Genomic DNA, 20,108 nt, shown 5'->3' with positions numbered 1-20,108 from the left:
AGATTATAAATCCATTATGTCATTCTCAAAGCAATCAAATGTGACCATGACGCACTTGACAATATAACGGTCGTCAATGTAACCTCTCTTACAATGTCTCTTAATATATTTATTACTAGTTTACGCGGACAGCTTCGTCAGCCTATGTCCTTTCTTGAGGGTTTATTCATGCTGAATTTTATCAAAATCGGCTCAGTACTTAAGGGTAACAGGCAGACGGACAGAGTTATTTTCGCATTTATAATATATATGTATTGATTTTATTTATGATAAATATACTTATAAACGTTATTTAGCGGGTGATAAGTGATTAGTTAAAAATAGCTGTGTCGTCTTCTTTCGAATGTAAAATAAATAATGACAAAGAGCGAGATCAGTGTTTAACCAAACAGTCTATGAAACTTTTATAAGTAACGCCGTTAATAAATAAAATAATCCACTTAACACTTTAAACTATTCCGATTAAATTTGCTTAATATCTAACTGCCACCTTTGATGCACAAAATGTATATATTTTCTTAAAACAATTAACGACAGTATAAAGAATTTTTTTATAAAAATTGTAATGTAAATCCGCTACTCCTAGCGCCATCTAGGAATGAGTAGCGACTATTTACTTTTTACATCACTGTTCTTAGTTGAATATTCAAGTTAAGTTAGTTATGTTTGTTTGAATGTAACAAATAATTGTAAATAAAGAAATATTTAATTGTATAATAAATAAAAACCGAGGCATATGTATTCATTTGCCAAAGGCAAAGAAAACAAATTTAGAGTATACTATTATCACTTGTGTGTCTAAGACGTAACATATATATAAAATTTAATATTTTTATTAAAATATAATTAAAATTCCAATCGTGTGAAATATATACGTGCAAGTATTAATTATTTTAACAAACGCTATAATCTTCGCGTACCACATCTCCGGTCACGTAAAACAAAATGGCGTAGAAAAAAAAATATATCTGTCCGGGGCACCGATCGCGATACACGGTCTGACGCGGGTTGAATATTTTAATTTTTGTATTATTTTATTAAATATGGTAAAATAACCCTGCGCCCGCCACCCCACCGAGATAGACCCACCTTGGTTTAATTGTGGAAGGCTTAGCGATGTACGTGCATCTCGAATTTTAATAACCCACACTGGAAATCCCCGGCCTTTATTTTTATTGTACTTGTTATATTTGCATATATAATATCGCTTACCATTCCGTGATTGGATAATGATGGTTGCATTTGTCTTAGTACAGTTTTTGTTGATATTTTTTTTGAGTTTTAATGTTAAAGCGATAAAAATGTATAGACATTAAAATTGTTTTCAATAATTATTATTCATTGATTTTCAATATGGGTAATCCGTATACAACCAATTATTAAGTTTCTTGCGGCTTATATAATACCTATATTGGAAAATGACGAGCATACTTTGTCTATTGTCTACGTTGGCTACAACTGAAATATCTTTAAAAGAAATAATATTGAAAAATAATAACCAACCAATAACAATATTTATTATGAAAAAAAACCAAATAATTTGTTTAAGCATCAAGAAAGAATAATAACTCACCTTTGGCTCTCAATTACCAAACCTAAAATATAAAATACTATTTTTTTATTTAAAACAAAAATGTCTTTAAAATTTTATACCACAGATAATTTTAATAAAAAAAAAAACAATATATTTAACTAGATTATTTAAAATGGCAATTAATTGTAAACCGACCCTTCTAAACCTCTGCCGGGGGTTCAAACGACCGAAGCGAAAACGGAAGGGTTAACTTCGATTCTTTTCGATAATCACTGGCTAATGCACTTCCCTTTGTTTACATTCTACCTGTTACGCGAAATGGTTCTCATTTAGTTCTACCGCAGTAAATGAAAGATCCATAATATTTCTTTATAATTATTTTATTCTCAGTTTGATCTCCACTCGTGACTGTTTAGATCGCAATATATATAAATATCTTTGTTGGTCGTAGCGTTTTTGTCTTTTTATAGAATCGATAGGCCGACCGGTTAAGGCTGATGCACATCGGTCACCAAGAAACATTAACCATTTCTTATATCAATCAATCAAAATATTTTTATTCGAATAGACTTTTACTAAATACTTGTGAATCGTGAAGCGCTACCAACGTTGGTAACTAAGATGTAATGTCCCTCGTGCCTGTAGTGGGCTGGTTCACTTACTCTTCAAACCGGAACACAACAATACTTAGTGTTGCTGCTTTGCAGTAGAATATCTGATGAGTGGCTTGCACAAAGCCCTACCACCAAGTAACGAGCTACGCGTTTGCTACGAATACTACGCTCACCGTTGGAACATTTATTATTTTGGATAAAATATAAATATAAAATGCATTTCATATTCTATATGTATCAATATAAGCCATTTAAAAGTCGAGAACAGACAATATATATAGATACGAAATACAGATTCAAATTTGGGCAATCATCACATCATCTCATATTCCGGATGACATTCTACCCCAAGTAACCAACAACCTTTGCACAGCTCTGAGACATTTACGGATATCTCATTTAAGATTATTTTTTTTATAGAATAGGAAGGCGGACGAGCATATGGGCCACCTGATGGTAAGTGGTCACCAAACGCCCTTAGACATTGGCATTGTAAGAAATGTCAACCATCGCTTACATCACCAATGCGCCTCCAACCTTGGGAACTAAGATGTTATGTCCCTTATGCCTGTAATTAAACTGGCTCACTCAACCTTCAAACCGGAACACAACAGTACCGAGTACTGCTGTTTTGCGGTAGAATATCTGATGAGTGGGTGGTACCTACCCAGATATCCTAATGCTCTATGAAAAACGCCAAACGCCCTTAGACATTGGCATTGTAAGAAATGTCAACCATCGCTTACATAGTCAATGCGCCACCGACCTTGGGAACTAAGATTTTATGTCCCTTGTGCCTGTAATTACACTGGTTTGGTTACATATTACAAGTGTTTCCTCTTTAATATTACTGTGTTACATAAAAGCTAAAAAAAGAGTAAATTTTGAGTTTATCACGTGTTCTCTCGGTCGAACATACATAGCGACTGGTTTTACGTAAAACTGACGTTTGCAAAATGAGAATCAAGAAGTGCTCGTAAAATGCATTCAAATACGAAAATTTCATAAAACCGTATGCATTCGTGGAAATTATAAAATGCACCGTTCATAAAGTTTTATCTATTGTTTTATATTTAAAAGCTGCATTTTATTGCATCCGAATAAAATGTTCTAACATCTCCATCCCCGTGTTCCTGGAATCTCTCACCCCGTGATCAACACAACTTTTTCAATTTCCTTCGGTAATACTCGGCGGACCGCGGGCGCCATCAAACGATAAACGATTATAAGTATGACGTCAGAGGAAACGAACCAAGGCGACGTTGTAATGAGAAATATGACGAAAAAGAGGAAAAAAGCCAGGAAGCGTAGCAAGCGTCCTTTTGCTTGTTTTATTGATTAAAAAAGTTTCATAATCATATTTCCAAGGCGCCGACGAGATAGTTGGCTATCGGCGTTGTGAATTCGAGATTGCGACTAATGGCCCTTTGATCCGAAAATATTTCATTAAAATTACTTATATTCTTATATATTAACGACCTTCCTTATAAAACGTTTCTTAGCGAGTGATTAAACAATGCTGTGTCTTCTTCTTTCGAATATCAAATTAATAATGACAGAAAGAGCGAAATCGATGTACAAATGATTAGCATGTTTACAAGGAAGGCCGTAAAATCCTAAGTAATAGCTCTAAATAGACACGTTTGTTGCAAAATTGTAAATGAATAGTATTATTAAAGTGTTCTGGAATGGGTATTATTTGGTAATTACGTAGTTAATATTTTTCGAGTGATTTACATAGTTACCATTTTTTTTGTACGAATTTGCCTTTTTTCTATGTAGTTTTATGTAATATTTCGAATGATATGTAGTGTCATGTAGTTCTTTTTATAAGAGATTTAATATAAAAATATAAAATGATATTTTTGTAAAAAAAACCGTATATTTATTGATAAATCATTATGTAATTAAAAATCGGTATGAATAAAACCGGTGTAATCGTTATAACTAATAATTATCGCTTGAATTCGAAATTCACGCTATTTTTTGACTAATAAGTTTGACATGTGAATGTCCCACTCACTGCTGGGCTAAGGCCTCCTGTCCTTTTTGAGAAGGTTTTGAAGCTTATCCCATCACGCTACTTCAATGCGAGTTGGTGGAATATCGACCAATGTTCACGATTATTCTATAATATAATATAGAGATTACTAAGGAAAATGACAATAATTCTTTGTTGTAGAAACTTCATCTACTTTCGCCACCAGCGTTCACTGTCGAGCATATTATAAGCAGCGAGTGTGGAAGTCGGCTCTGCGTCTGGGGATCGAGAGGAGTTACCATCGCAGAGCTACCGTCAAGATGGGGCCGTGACGGTTTGTTCGAATCCGGCAGTCAAACTATTTTATGCAAGTAAGTTACCTCAGTGTTTAGTACTTAAACAAGGCAAAGCATGAGGTCTGTTTGTCCTGTACATGAACTCTTTTCAGTCGTATGGGATCTGCCTTTACATTGAATTATAAGACTAAGGGTATTAAGAGTGCATTTCTGTTTGACTTGTTCCTGAATTTAAAAATTATTTGTTTAAGTATATATGAGTTCAATCAGATTATTCTGATGATGATAATATTTTGACGTCTTTGATTAAAAAATATTAATAAGTCCATTCTTCTACCAAAATGCCGCTTTTATGGTTGACTTAACCGCATTCTCTAAACTAAACACCTGGAATCTAATAACGGCTGACAAGTTCCCGAGAAAGCTGGCACGTAAGCATCGTGTATTTTCTACTATCACGGTAAATTTTGAAACCTATTAAGCTCCTCGAAGCGGCTATAATGTTAGCCTGAGGTAACGATTATATCAAAGATTATATACAGACCGTCTTTAAGAGACGAGCTAAACAGCGCAACTTATGAAGCACCAAGACATAGGTTAGGCACCTATCATGAAGTAATTGGGTATATAACATTAAAAACATTTTATTAAATGCCGATGACGCGCTGAAATTTCACGTGACGTCATAATGTTGCATCTACGTAATAGGTAGCTAATTCGTTTGATGTCTTTATGTTTATTGTCAATAAGTACGTTCACGTTACGACGTCACGTCATAAAAATGAAATTAGGAACAAATATATAACTAAGATGTCAAAGTCGCAGATTCGATCCTGACCCCTTGGGCTACTGTCGTCCCCACTCCTAAACAAGCTGTACGCTTAATAAATTAAGGACGGGTAAATAGGAATATTAGGAACTTCTTAAAAAAACGGGCACTGCAAGTATTCTTTTAAACAAAAAAAAAAGAAGAAAATGTTGACTCCTATTATAAATATTAACAATATTAATATATATTAAAATTAACTACATTAAATGAGTATATAACTTGTGATAGCTTACGATCGACATGTGTGACGTTATCTTTTTTTGGATATAAATATCTCTAAATTATATACTTTAAACCTATATATTATATATTTTAAAATCGCCATTCCATCATCATAATCACTCGTATGTCTCTCGGCGTTAGGTTATATTTAGGTATAAACCTAAGCTGATCCGGTAAACGTATCCACGATATAAATAATCTATCGCGTTCGCGCGCCCAAGTCACCACTCTTTTGTACATGTTATTAGCCGGTTATATCTGGATATTTGCATATTTCCGCAGTAAAATTAATTCGAAGATTTGCCGGCATCCACAACTTAGGGGGTTTGTCTTAGGGTGGTGTGTTTTTAGATTTGTGCATTCGAAATTCGAATTGAGTTTAATCAATACATTTATAATATGTCCGTCAGTTGCAGATATTTCAATTACGAATTTATGTTTTTTTTGAATTTTTGTTTTAATTATTTAAATTGGTTTATGCATTTTTTTTATGTTAATTTGAAAAAGTCTTCTTATTTAAATAATAGGAACCCACGACCCCCAATACTTAAGTTTTAATCCATGTCCAAGGCTATCTTTATGTCAAATTTCATTACAAACGCTTCAGTAATAAGGTAACAATCTATCATACAGTGTTACCACGAATTTGATATACAGATTTGTTGTAATATATTATTACTTTCCCCACATATCAATAATTTGTAAATAACAACACCAAATTAATCTCCGCAAATTCAATTCGTCCTGTCTCGGGCAAGATGTACACAACTTTAATGAAACGCTTCAAATACTTTTAGATTTGTCAATCAAAAAATTTAAATCTCGTGTAATAAATAAAACATAGATTAATTAAGGCCTAAAAATTAAAGCGTGAAGGTTTTTTATCATATATGTATAGGAGAAATAACTGTTTAATTTAATTACATATGTAATTCTAGTGTCGGTATTTAGTAATTGTTGATTTTGTTGGCGGTTTTTTTTCCGGTAGAATCTGATATATATCTTGATAGTAATTATCATTATTTTTTTTTTTCAAAAATTCTTGTAATTAAATTCTCGATTTAAAAATACTCGTGAGACCCCACTTAAATTATATTTTGATTTTGTTACTTAGTGCCAATGTAATTTCAGGTATATTAGATATTTGATACCAATGTTGGTAACGTCATAAGTGCCACTTAATATCAGGTAACCAATTTGTTTATCAATCATCACAAGATAAATTTAAAAAAAATAGCAAATCGAATGTAATTGTTAATTACCGAACGTCTTGCTGTTCTAAGATTAACAATAACAGTTATGACGTGTCGTCTTCCTTAAGTTATAATACTTAAAATAAGCTTAACTTAATCTAGATAAAGGAAATTAGCATATGATCCGTTCGACTAATATAAGCTATAAACGTTAAATCAAAACGTTAATTTTAGTTATATTTACATTGATCGGCAACGATACGACTTTCAGTCTTGCTTACTAATACATTTCCATTTTATTACGATGTTTTTAACAACGTTAGTAAACTAACGGTGATATCTCAACTATTTACAACAGTATTAAATATATACATAGTCAAATAACACAGATAGAAACACCGATAAACATTTTATAAATACGAGAAGTAAAGAAAAATATGGCACACCAGGTTTTCGTCTCCGCAAAGTCAGTTCATCCGTCCTTGGGCAAGGTGTTTGCTTTTTTTGTATATTCAATCATAAAACTATAATATTAAGATTAGCACACATACCAATCAAGTTTCCACTTATAACTAAAACATAATTAGTGCAGAACAAACAATAATAATTAAAAAAAAACATGAGAGAAGGGGAAATTTAAATTAAAGTATTAAGTATTTCTAGGCTCTGACACAAACTTCCTATAGTTTGCGATTCAATCAACAGCCAATCGTTGTCCACTGCTGAACATAGGCCTCTCCCAAGGTGCGCCAAAGCTCCCTGTCCTCCGCCTTCCGCATCCAGTTGGTGCCCGCCACCTTCTTAAGTTCTTCTTAGTTTGCGATTGATTCCGTAAATACATCTATATTAGAAAATTTAGTGTTTATATTCCTTACAAACTCTATATATAAAGGAATTTCGCGTATAATTCGTTTTTAAAAAGGGCAAACTAAACAAGTCCTAACTTAAAAAAAAAAAATGCCTCATATAGCTTTGTTAATTAATAAATATACATCATAATTAAAAAAGAATTTGATTAATAAGCGTATTAATCAATTTATACAATTAAGATTATATAGATAAAAAAGTGTGGACTTAATATTCGTCAATTTCAATTTAGAATAAATAATAATTCAATTATATATAATTAACTTTGTAACTTGATTGTCGAAAAAGAGTAACTACTGAGTTTCTTGCCGGTTCTAGTGGTAGCTCTAAATTTAATTTAATCTTGTAAAACGACAATTCAGAAGTGTTTACTAGAGACTACTTGAATATAGTTTTGGTTTGATTTTATTAAATTGTAATTACAATTTAAGTCGAGATGGCCTAGTGGTTAGAACGTGTGAATCTTAACCGACGATCGTGGGTTCAAACCCGGGCAAGCACCACTGAATTTTCATGTGCTTAATTTGTGTTCATAATTCATCTCGTGCTTGACGGTGAAGGAAAACATCGTGAGGAAACCTGCATGTGTCTAATTTCATTGAAATTCTGCCACATGTGTATTCTACCAACCCGCATTGGAGCAGCGTGGTGGAAAAAGCTCCAAACCTTTCCTCAAAAGGGGGAGGAGGCCTTAGCCCAGCAGTGGGACATTAACAGGCTGTTACTGTACTGTACCGTATTTACAAATTGACTATTAAACCTTTAACATTAGAATATGTACCAGCTATACATAATAATATTCCCATCAATATTACAAATATACTGATCCATAGACGCCATTTTCATTTACCTAGGCCAGGATTCTCCCAAATAACTAGCAGGTCTATCAGCGCTGAGAATATAAATCCCATATTTGATAAACAAAATGCCCCCAACAAACCCATTAGATTTCCAATATTAGGGAAGGCAATAACAATCGCTGTTATAACCACAACGATTTTTTTTATTAAATTAGATTATTAAGAATTTGAAGTTCTATCAATCAATTAAAATTTTCTTTATTCAAATAGTGTATACCACGATCCGTCATATTACAAATTTTATATAAATATTAAGCTACCGCTGTTTCTGAGTGTATATCCTACCGCGGATGATAGCTCTTCCTGCGTCTGAAACTTGGTAGTTACTCTTTATGAACTTTAATTAATTCGATATAATTAAATGTTCAAATTAACTGTATGAAAATCAACGTATACTATCTACACTCCACTTATTATCATCTTTTCAAAATAAAGAAAAGAGAGAAAGTATTCTATAGAAAATATATTTTATACTATATTTACACAAAAAAAAGTCACGAGACATGCAATAAAACGAGCAATGAAATAGGCAGTCAGTTGGTCTCGCTCATCTATATATTTCATATAATAAATATACAATTAAATGGGACACCTCCATATTCACAAAGACCGTAGAAATTGAATATTACTCGTAATTAAATTTTATAAAAATGAATAAACACAAATTTGTGTTTATAATTCATCTCGTGCTTGACGGTGAAGGAAAACATCGTGAGGAAACCTGCTTGTGTCTAACTTCAATGAAATTCTGCCACATGTGTATTCTACCAACCCGCATTTGTGTAATAAGCTCCAAACCTTCTCTTCAAATAAGGAGAGGAGGCCTTAGCCCAGCCGTGGGACATTCACAGGCTGTTACTGTACTGTAATGATAATAATCATTTAATAGCGAAAACTATTAAAATTATTATGAACTATTAACTATTTAAATCTGTAAAATTTTCATGCAACGACAAATCGTACGATATAAAACAACAGACAGACTTATGATAATAGCCGTTAAAAGGCGCACTACACCGCCTCGCCCGTTAGAAATAATCCTTACAACTAATATTAGCAATAAACACCCCCTTTGCCGCTAATTATGCTAAGATGTTTCGCCTAAAGTTGCCGTCTGCAGGGATTTCAAATCTTGAGTTGACATTGCAGTTTATGGACATATCGTTTAGCCACAAAGCTGGATTCAAAAAGCTGATATTTAGCCCTCGAATAGGAACACTCTCGAAATAAAAAGTCGAATAATTATATCCTATATAAAATATAAATAAAGTAAATATATAAAATCTTTACTTTAATAAAATATACAATAGAAAGATTTGACGTATGTAATATGGTCGAGCCCATTTAGATATTTTTTACATATTACATACGTACATAACTAACATCAATTTAACTATCATCTAAGAATGAAGAAACAACATTAAGTTTCAATTAGTTTTAAAAGGTAAAATAATATTAATAAATGCGATCCCTTCATCTTCCATATATAAATAGACAAAGAAAAAACATTTCAATTTATTTATAATAATGATTTACGCTGGTGGCTCGAATAATACACCAAACAAAATTGAATACAGCTATAAACAATAAACCTCGTGGAAATATAACTTATACTCTATATATATAAGTAAGTACTTCAATCATAAACAATTCCTTCCACATTTGTAAAGTCTTAATTAGCCCCAAATCTTCTATATCATTTATTTATGCCCCTAACGTGTATAATGTTCCGTTGTCGCCGTAACTTTGATAACTTCTTATCGTTCTGCGCTGCAGTCGGCCCGATACAAAGCGAATCTACCTCGACTCTTAAAATACTATTGCACATTATTTTCCATTTACCTCGACGCTAAATAAACATTATTTTAAATTATGCGATTATGTTTCGGTTCGTGAATTTAAAGAAAATTTTGAAGATTGGTTTCTGATTCGGGCGTGAACATAATCAAATTGTTTGAAATGTATGTATTTTATCTTATTCAGCGTCAAATAGCTGCTTATTCTGTTTGAAATATATATAAGTTGGTATTTATGACACCTTCAATTAGTATGAATATGTAATTATGCGTACTTATTAGTTTTACTGTGTCATCGTCTATAATCAGACGTCTCCTTGCCATAAATTAATGTATTTTTATTTATAAAAAAAAAAGTATTTTTGCTTTAATCATATGACACTCATATGTTTTACTATCAAAAGGTGCCGCTAAGTGAGTGAAATTCGACCATATACCAATTCTTATAATTTCCTGTTCTGTGTTTAAAATTAATAAAATAACTCTTTACTTATTGTATGATTACAGACTTTAATATTGAAGCCACATTTATTTTCTTTATATTTGTTTCTTGGACGATTCGGGGCTTCAAGTAATTAAACGTATATTGTCGCAGACGGACGCCAAACAGTATCCGATCCTGTTCAAACAAGTGGGCTTCGCACGGGAATAGAACCCACGCTTTGTTTCCAACCAAGTTTGTTTCGTATTTGTTGGCTCTCGTATCCAAAGACTTGTTTATTGTTTACAATAATGGGCTTTTGTTCTTTCACTGTTTTTTCTGAATCGGCTGTTGTTTTAACATATTTTGTTCAGGTGTTGCTTTATACTTTTGTTTTTGTCCTCGATGAATAGATTTAATGAAAAGAAATATAAAATTTGAAAAGTTTCCGCTCCTATACAATCCTCTTTTGATTTAAAACGTTACGGCTTGACCGTTACGATGACGTAACAGCTAATAATTACGCGAAGTGGAGACGAGAAACCGATTGTTTTATACAAACATTGTAGTTGAACCAAAAACCATATCAAAGCAAACGTGACAAAACAAACACTTGTTCCGAGATCAATAGATAGATTCCCGTAATCCTTTGACCGCCTCCACCAACATCGTAAACCGAATGATCCTGTAAGACTCAATTACGGCTAACCCTGATTTACCCACGACCGATCCAATTTGTAAACGGTACCCGATCGGAGAAAACTATCCGCATAAATTGCCAATTAATACTCAATCTTATGTCCTTCTAACCTAAGTTCTAATTCCTACTTTCATCTTAAAGTCACCTTCCAAGTCGATATTGCCTAGTCATGCGAGTGATGACCACACAACAAACAAACGGAACACAAAATCGAGCCTTATCGGGTGGTGTTGCAGTGGTATTTGCTTTGTGTCATTGGGATGCGGTCTGAACCCCAATTATAGGCCACAAACTATTTTATCTAACGCCCGTGTGACAACACTAATCTTATTACAATCTATTGGAATTGAATACGTGGTAAGGAACTTGGAAAGCGCCTTGCGATGTTTGTCGAAGTTTGACAAGACTAACAATTAGATAGGGAATCGTCATTTATGGATTCGTGACGTTTTCGATTGTATCGTTTGCACTTATTAATATTGATATGTTTATTTATTGCTTTAATTAGATTTTTCTAGAACAATTTGTAAACACAACTAGATGCTTTGATATTTCTAATATGTATCTTAAAATTAGCATAGATTAAAGATAATCATATAAAATAAACAACAGTTAATATCACTTAAATTTAACTAAATGTCCTCATATGTCTTCAATACGCCAAAATTATTAAATGCCGTAACATTTTAGGTCGGAATTGATAGGTTCGTGATTTTGATTTAACCAATTTACCGGTTAATCCGGCCCGGGAAGCGATCCAACGCCTTTCAGATCACCCTACACGGATAAAGACAAATTGACTTGTGGATTCCGCGTCGTAAACGCAGAACATTACGTAATTGTAATGTTTTCGCTATTTCTGCTTCTGATTTAACCATACAATTTAATTTAATTAAAATTCATTCGGTTTCCGAGGTCCATGGTTCATACCGTGGATCGGGATTTTTCTGTCGAAATATACTCAATAGCAACTCGAAACCTAGAAATTGGCAGTATTTACAATATCGTGCCTGAGAAAGCCGTTGGTCCTGAACTCTTTCCCGTTCATATTTACCATCCCATCGGATCATAAGAGTGCGGGAGTATAGAGTGCACGTGTGTTTATACATTTGTGAACTTAAATATCGGATGCGACTTACGTACCTATTGTAAGTTGATAGTACTATGTCAGAAACCTTCGTGCCATCAACAAAAACAACTATTCAATCGTATGATGGAATACAAACGTATGTATACGTGACGAAAAAAATAACTTTTTTTATATATATACTATCAAAACCCGGCAAATATCGTCCTGTCTGCCATAGAGATTAGTTTAAATGTTATAGAAAATTATTTGCTGCAGTGCTACATAGTGGTGAGCCACAATAAAGTAGATAGTATGAATACCGTTAAAAAATACATTAGTATACTCGTACGTGTCTACTTTCATGGTAATCTGTCAATGGGTGTCGAAGTTTATTAATTTCAATCAAATATACCAACACCCTTTTTATATATAAGATGTAAGGGAGGGACAAAACATAAATCATGAATAACAATTATAAGTATTTTGTGTGCTTAGTGCGAGTTTTGTGACAATAATCGCAAATCTATATAAATTGCAGTCAACGTCAACGCCATTATATATATATATAAAAAAACCCGTCACGAAGCACTCCGTTCTTAAGAATACTACATTCGAATTATTTAAATTGTTGTTAACAAAAAAAAAACACGAACTTCTTCATTTTGTTTAAAAATCATAAAATCCAAATATTTCCATTTCAAATAGTAAGGCATAACCTAAAATTGATTACATAACCACTCGTATAAGGTGTATTGTTTAAAGCCCGTTTATGGGATGGCTTAATCTCATAGACACGACAACAAATATTAAGTGGCCGATATGTAAACATTGTAGCCAAGTTTATTCAGGGTGTTTGACTACTGGACATCGGACGTTGTAAACATAGTGGTTCGTCCGTAAGATAGGGATTATGGTTAATGATCAAAATGTCGAGACTATATACATTTCGACATTATACATGAAGCAATCCTATATAATTATAGCTATGAGTTATCCGTTAAGAAATTTATCTAATGCTAAATATTTACATAATTTAAATAAACCTAAATCTTTATCCTTACTTATATGTAAAGCTGAAAAAAAAGGTTTGATCGCCCTTGTTTCAGAAGCAGTTTGAGTTGATAAATATTGTTGCATTTATTAGAACAGGAATGTTTTACGTGGGTGAACCCACGCGGAGCTGCTAAATTATCTTTCTTTTGATTTTGAGTTTCTTTCGCAATATACGACTTTATATATATTCGACATTATAAAGACGTAATGTCAATTCTGTAAATAAAATACACTATAAAAATAATAAATGTTTAAGACATTCAAATACCATACGTAAAAAACAAATTCCCACGATTCTCAAGTTTTCTAATCGCCCCGCGTTGGAGAGATTTATGAGTAGATCACACAAAAAGTCGCCCTTTTATCCCTTTACCTTAGGGAGAATCCCTTGAGCTACTGGACTGTATTACCAGTATCGATGGCAAATTGGGGTCGCCAATTCTTATGAAGCTTAAGGAGGGACTTTGAGATGCTTGTAAAAAGGGTCTTGGTTATTGGATCTATGGATCTTGATTTCATGAAATCTATCACCGCAATATATATATTGTACTCTTTTCTTATTTCATTAAGTGTTTTTCTCTTATATTTATAATAATAATTAAGCGTTAATAAATTAATTATGCGATTGCTCTTAATGTTTCTTAATTAATTATATACGAGAAGTATATTGTGTTAATAATTATAATTTCTAATTTTATTTAATATTTATTAACTTCGAATAACCATGCATTTAATTGCGGCATAAATAGCAAATAAAATAACGTAAGTTTCAAATTAAAACTTCACCAATGAAATTTCACAGGTGGTTTCGTTGAGCAATTAACGATCCCGCAATCCGGCGGTTTAATTCCGAACAAACGTCCGTAAACGAAAAACACCCGCGCACCAACCGAAAGGGAATGTGATGAAAAAGGCCCCGATGTCCACATACACTTGAGGAGTAGCAATGAAATTACAAGCGGCGGTCGCGGCCGGTGCGCGTAATATCATTCCACGCGAGTCTTGAAAACGAAATTAAATTTTGCATGAAATGAAACAAAATACAAAGAAAGTGGGTGAACAAAGGCAGAGTGGCGCCCGACGTGGGGCAGCGGTTAGTTAGCTGCCGAGCCGGACTTATCGCGGCACGCGCTCCGTGTGTAATTCGTTTCTAATCACATTACCTTTTGTATTCAACGCTTTTGGACGGCAGCGCTTCACTAGTAATTTAAGATAAAATTTTATGAAAACCTCATACACGACGTATATTGTTTTTTTTCATTACCTCACGCTAAGTAAAAATGATTTAAAAATAGACATTTAAATTACAATATGCATGTATTAAGCTGAATAAAAGTTAATTACCAAATTTCAAATATATTCTCAATTTATGTTTTCAATCCCAATGCGGCCAAGTAATGATTAACAAAAGTAATTCACCGTTAGGTTGTTCTACTATTAATTAACGCGGCATCATTAATGCAACGAACATACTCATCGGACAATTGTAATTAGTAGATTCCAGAAACTGAGAACCTCCGCTGAGCGAAAGCCCGTACCATATTAATATTATCACATATCCGGCCGACCAGAGCTCACTGGGAGAATTTTTAATGGCACGCTTTAATTATTTTGGCTGGCGAGGGCCGGTACCACTAAGTTCCATTCACATTAGAGATTTCATTTTTGCTCACGGAGGCGCCTGACTACTAAATTATTAACCGGAGTGCCGAAAACTGAAAATTGCCGAGATCTGTGTGTGCCGGCACATATTTATAACTGGTTTGGTGAGGGATTCCGAAACCGTTTGTACATTATGAAGGGACCTAATTAACCGACCGACGTGGAGCCTCATAAATTATGAATGACAGACGATGTAGTTCTTGTTACTCTGATAAAACATGAAAGAGTCAATAAAAATTGGTTTAGCTTTAACTTATATGATCCATTCTATTCAATGTATATACATACTAACTTAATTTAGATTTATTAATTACTACTAATCGCCCGCGGCTTCGGCCGCATGTTAGGGCATGCGGGCAGGTATTATTTAAAAAAGTAATTTATGTCCTTCATTGAGCTTGCTTCACACCGAATTTCATCAAATAGGTTTAGTAGTGTAGATGTGACAGACAGAGTTTCTTTCGCATTTACATGATTAGTATAAATTTCTCAATAAATATACCAAAATGTCGAGTAATCCAATCATCCTTCATCCATATTTATCCATTAATAAAAAGATAACATTTTCATTACTTGTCCAAATTCACAATTATTAAAACCACATGTAGAAGGTTTTGTTTTTCCAAACATGAACATTTAAATTTTATATCTCCTCATAAAAGTACTTCACCGACAATTTTATCGAAGTCCTCATTATACCATTTAATTCTACTCTCAATTCGGAAACGGTGCAGTGGCGCTCAATGAATATGTATGATATGGATCCTAGTTTTGTTAAAATATTCACTATTTCTATTGAAAAACGTTGAGGTAAAACAAATAATTCAACTAAAAAATGTTTAATATATTAAATATATAACGAATAAATTTATTTAAATTACATATCACGAAATCTTTGATTAGTAAGCCATATTACTAAATAAAGGACTATGTATTGGTGCGATCTATTTAATATTAATTAATTGTTAACAAATATTTTTGCTTGCCTGTCGTGGGCGAAGTCTATTGTTACCTATAAAGAAATCAACATCTGTAAAACTACATTTCTTGCTAGTAAATGATTATGATTATGTTTGTAGATGATAAAAAGTGTGGAGTTAGTATTCGTTGATTTCCATGCGGGATAAATACTGAGCTTATTGCCGGTTTTTTTTTTATTGTATAGGTAGGCGGACAAGCATATGGGCAACATGATGGTAAGTGGTCACCAACGCCCATAGACATTTGCATTGCAAGAAATGTTAACCATGGCTTACATCGCCAATTCGCCAGCAACTCCGAGAACCAAGATGTTATGTCCCTTGTGCCTGTAATTACACTGGCTCATTCACCCTTCAAACCGGAACACAACAATACCAAGTACTGCTGTTTTGCATTAGAATATCTGATGAGTGGGTGATACCTACCCCGACGAGCTTGCACAAACCCTATCACCAGTAAAAGGTACCACTTTTCGTTTGTATATACATTCCAATCCTGTGGTAGCTTTAAATTTAATGTAATCTATATATTAATATGATTTGACTAATAATCAAATTATCTACCACAAAACATTAGTACTATTGCATTGTATGAAGGGCGAGTGAGTCAGTAATTAAAGTATAGTAAGAGCTTCTAAATGTCCCACAGCTGGGCTAGTACACCTAAGTTCCATGTCCCGATTTTGTGTTTATAACATCCAAAACGTGTGACATGTGTACCCGCCAATCCGCATTAGAATGACATGATGGAATGGCACCTTTGCTCAACATTAAAACATTAACTGTTACTACGTTACTTCACTATTTTAATATACACAATGATGACCAAGAAATATTTATAAATAAATGAGTATGTGCTTAAGATAAAAATCAATTATCGCGTAACTGCCTCAAAGGTGTGATTAACATATTTTTGCGATACCCCATGTTATTTCAAAGGCCCTGAGTTTCAAAAATACGGCGTCGACACATGCTCTCATTAACTTTGGATCATATAAGGAGCTACAGTGAATACTAATGTAGCCAAAGATTTAAAATGTAGACATGACATTTTATAACTACTAATTCAATCCGGCGCGACGATTAAGAAATGCAAAAGTTATTTTTAAAATTCTACATTTACTATTGTTTTTAATTACCGTTTGTCTTTTGGGAAAATCTAAGATTGCAGACCATGTGGTCCTGGGTTACAATAATAAAAATCTTAGTAGGAACCCCGATGTATTAAATTGATAGTGTTAAATTCCCGTGCCTCGGATAGCACGTAAAGCCGTTTATCTGGCGTATCACCGCCGAGTACGAGGCGAACAACAAACACAAATTAAGCACAAGACGATTTAAAGCTTGCCTGGGTTTGAATCTGCGCTTATCGGTTAAAATTCACGTATTCTAACTACTGGGCCATCTCGGCTATTCTATCGTCTAGTAAATGATATAAATACAAAAATGTTGTAATTGCATTATCAAGTGACTAATTAGTAACAGGTGTCGCTTCTACGCCATTATTCTATCACATGGATTTAAAGCTAAGGGTGGTGGCGAGGGGATGCGATGGTGTTAATTATACGATTTTCTTTGAAATAAGTTAATAAATATTGGATAAGGTTCACCCTCTACTGGCCCTTTAACGAACCCGTACATAACTTTGGCGCTTTTTGCTCGATCTCTAAATGTACGGAAAATTTGAATGCTGGTTAAAATTTATGAAACAAATATCAAAACGTCTATCTATTTTCTTGATGTTTATAAATTTCATATCATAGCTCTTTCAGTTTAATATATAATTAATCTTTTATACATAAAAGTGATGTTAAACTACTTTGATTAATAAAATTATCAGAGAAGCTCCCAATTTTCAAGACAAAATTAATAACGTGATTACTTATAAAGTTGACAATAATATTATAAATAAAAACAAAGTCCAAATTCCCAAATTCAAATACAAAATGCCCTCTGGCCCTCATCGATCCCCCAGTTCTATTAAGGTGAAAATTAAGATGTTGATTGCAGCTCCGTTCCTGGACGATTGATTGGAATTATTTACTTGCCATCCCCTAACGAATTCGTTAACTAGAACTTCTCGAGGAACACAATATATAATCATTAATAAATTCTACTTCATCGTCTTCTTTGTCCATGAATATACTAAGTGCACCTGTCTCAAACAAATTCGAACGCGTTTAGAATAATTTGTTGATATAAGGTTTAATTAATATATGGCCCTATTTATTTATCATTGTGTACTAAAATACTTTGATTGGGTTAAGATGTTTGTATACTGAGTAGTACAGCAGACGCCACCCCCTCCCCCCCCCCCACCTAAAGTCTAAATTTCACGTCCTGTTTTACTGTGCGTATATTTTGAAACGAAGGTTTTCTCCAAATGGTATGTCCGATCTTTAAAAGAAGCTTTGTGTTGCTAATAATGAGGTAATCAAGGTGATGTATTTTATATACGTATATATTTGTGTAACTATGTGTAGCATTATTTGCTTTAACTGAGCCCTTTTTATGTCTTTATAACGAAATACGTTGACATTCCTCCGCAAATTTTGAATTTATTTCAAAAAAAGAATGCCTATATGTTTCTTCGGAACTTCCTCGATTTATTACGAAAAACATTATATTATGGAGCAATCAAATTTTTTCTCATTTAAATTTCGAATTATCGATAACAGTTATATGACAACAGTATTTAATCGAACCAGATATTCAAATAAATATTAAATATAAAGAAAATACATAAACGAATGAACAGTAACGTGCAAAAATAATCAAACAAGTACCGGATATTACAAAAACACATCTGCATCACAAATCCTGATAGACGGCACACCCGTCCGACCTGATGCCATGACTGACGCGGACGGGTTATTAGCCCTTATCTCCATCTTGTCATTCCCGTTTTACGATCATTCATTGTTTTGCGAGCTCATCATACAGAGGGGGCGGATTCGAATCGACATTTCGTGTAAGAGCTTGTAAAAACTCCATACGTCGTTACAAAGTTACCGCGTACGATCTAACTGCTCGGTTGTTGAAATTTCGACTTTATATATTTGATCGAAGGCTCAAAATAAAAGATATACATGCAAAATTTTATTGCAGAAAAATAGAAGTATGGGTTAGGCGCTTGAATTATTTAGATGGTAATCGTGCGTCCGTATTCTGATCGTTTGTCTCATCGGAATCGGGAAGTATCTCGTTTTTTGTCTCTCAATCATCGGTGTGATGTGAGTAGGATGGAGCTATGTTGTTGCATTCGTGTGTCGTTTTGGGTAATATTAAAACAGTGTGATACTTGGGGTTGCAGTTGAAATGGTTATTTTTTTATATTGCTCGTGTATTGTTAGGTGTACACTTTGTATTTCTTTTTCAACGATTCATCGGCATATTAAGAAATCGAAATGAGTTGCAAATTAATTGCTAAGCAACCCTCAAGTATCGTTGTTTTATTATTTTCGCTTCTAAAAAAATATCGATGAATTAACTTTTTCATTTCTGTGAACTATTATTGCGTCGGTACTGTTAATAATTACAGATAACTAAACTCATATTCATATTCTCATCATACCTTAAGATAGTTTTTACTGCCTTACTAATTAAACCGAGATGCCCCAGAGGTAAGAACGCGTGATTCTTAACCGATGATTGTGGGTTCAAACCCGGGCACGCACCACTGAATTTTCATGTATTTAATTTGTGATTATAATTCATCTCGTGCTATACGGTGAAGGAAAACATCGTGAGGAAATCTGCATGTGTCTAATTTCACTGAAATTCTGCCACATGTGTATTCCACCAAACCGCATTGGAACATCGTGGTGGAATAAGCTCCATACCTTCTCTTAAAAAAGGCAGAGGAGGCCTTATCCCAGCAGTGGGACATTCACAGGCTGTTACTGTTTTACTGTACTGTACTAATTATAACATAATGGAAGACAAACTATACATAATCTAATCGATCAAATGGAACTAATTGGAGTACCTAACACTCGAAGCAACATATAAAATTACTCTTTGACATCAAG

At 33.5% G+C, this 20,108-nt stretch overlaps 1 protein-coding gene across 2 annotated transcripts in view; it reads left to right on the top strand.

Moving 5' to 3' along the window:
* Positions 1–20,108, top strand: part of LOC126775526 (nucleoporin 88) — a 102,085-nt gene that overhangs the window by 61,903 nt on the left and 20,074 nt on the right. For both annotated transcript variants that reach the window (XM_050497536.1, XM_050497537.1), the window contains exon 4: positions 4,331–4,500. In XM_050497536.1, the coding sequence (XP_050353493.1) occupies positions 4,331–4,500 (170 nt within the window). The remainder of the gene's footprint in view (positions 1–4,330; positions 4,501–20,108) is intronic.

Source organism: Nymphalis io, chromosome 18 (genome assembly GCF_905147045.1).
Source record: "Nymphalis io chromosome 18, ilAglIoxx1.1, whole genome shotgun sequence".
NCBI lineage: Eukaryota > Metazoa > Arthropoda > Insecta > Lepidoptera > Nymphalidae > Nymphalis > Nymphalis io.
The sequence above is the reverse complement of the archived record's forward strand: the minus strand, read 5'-3'. Positions and strand labels throughout refer to the sequence as shown.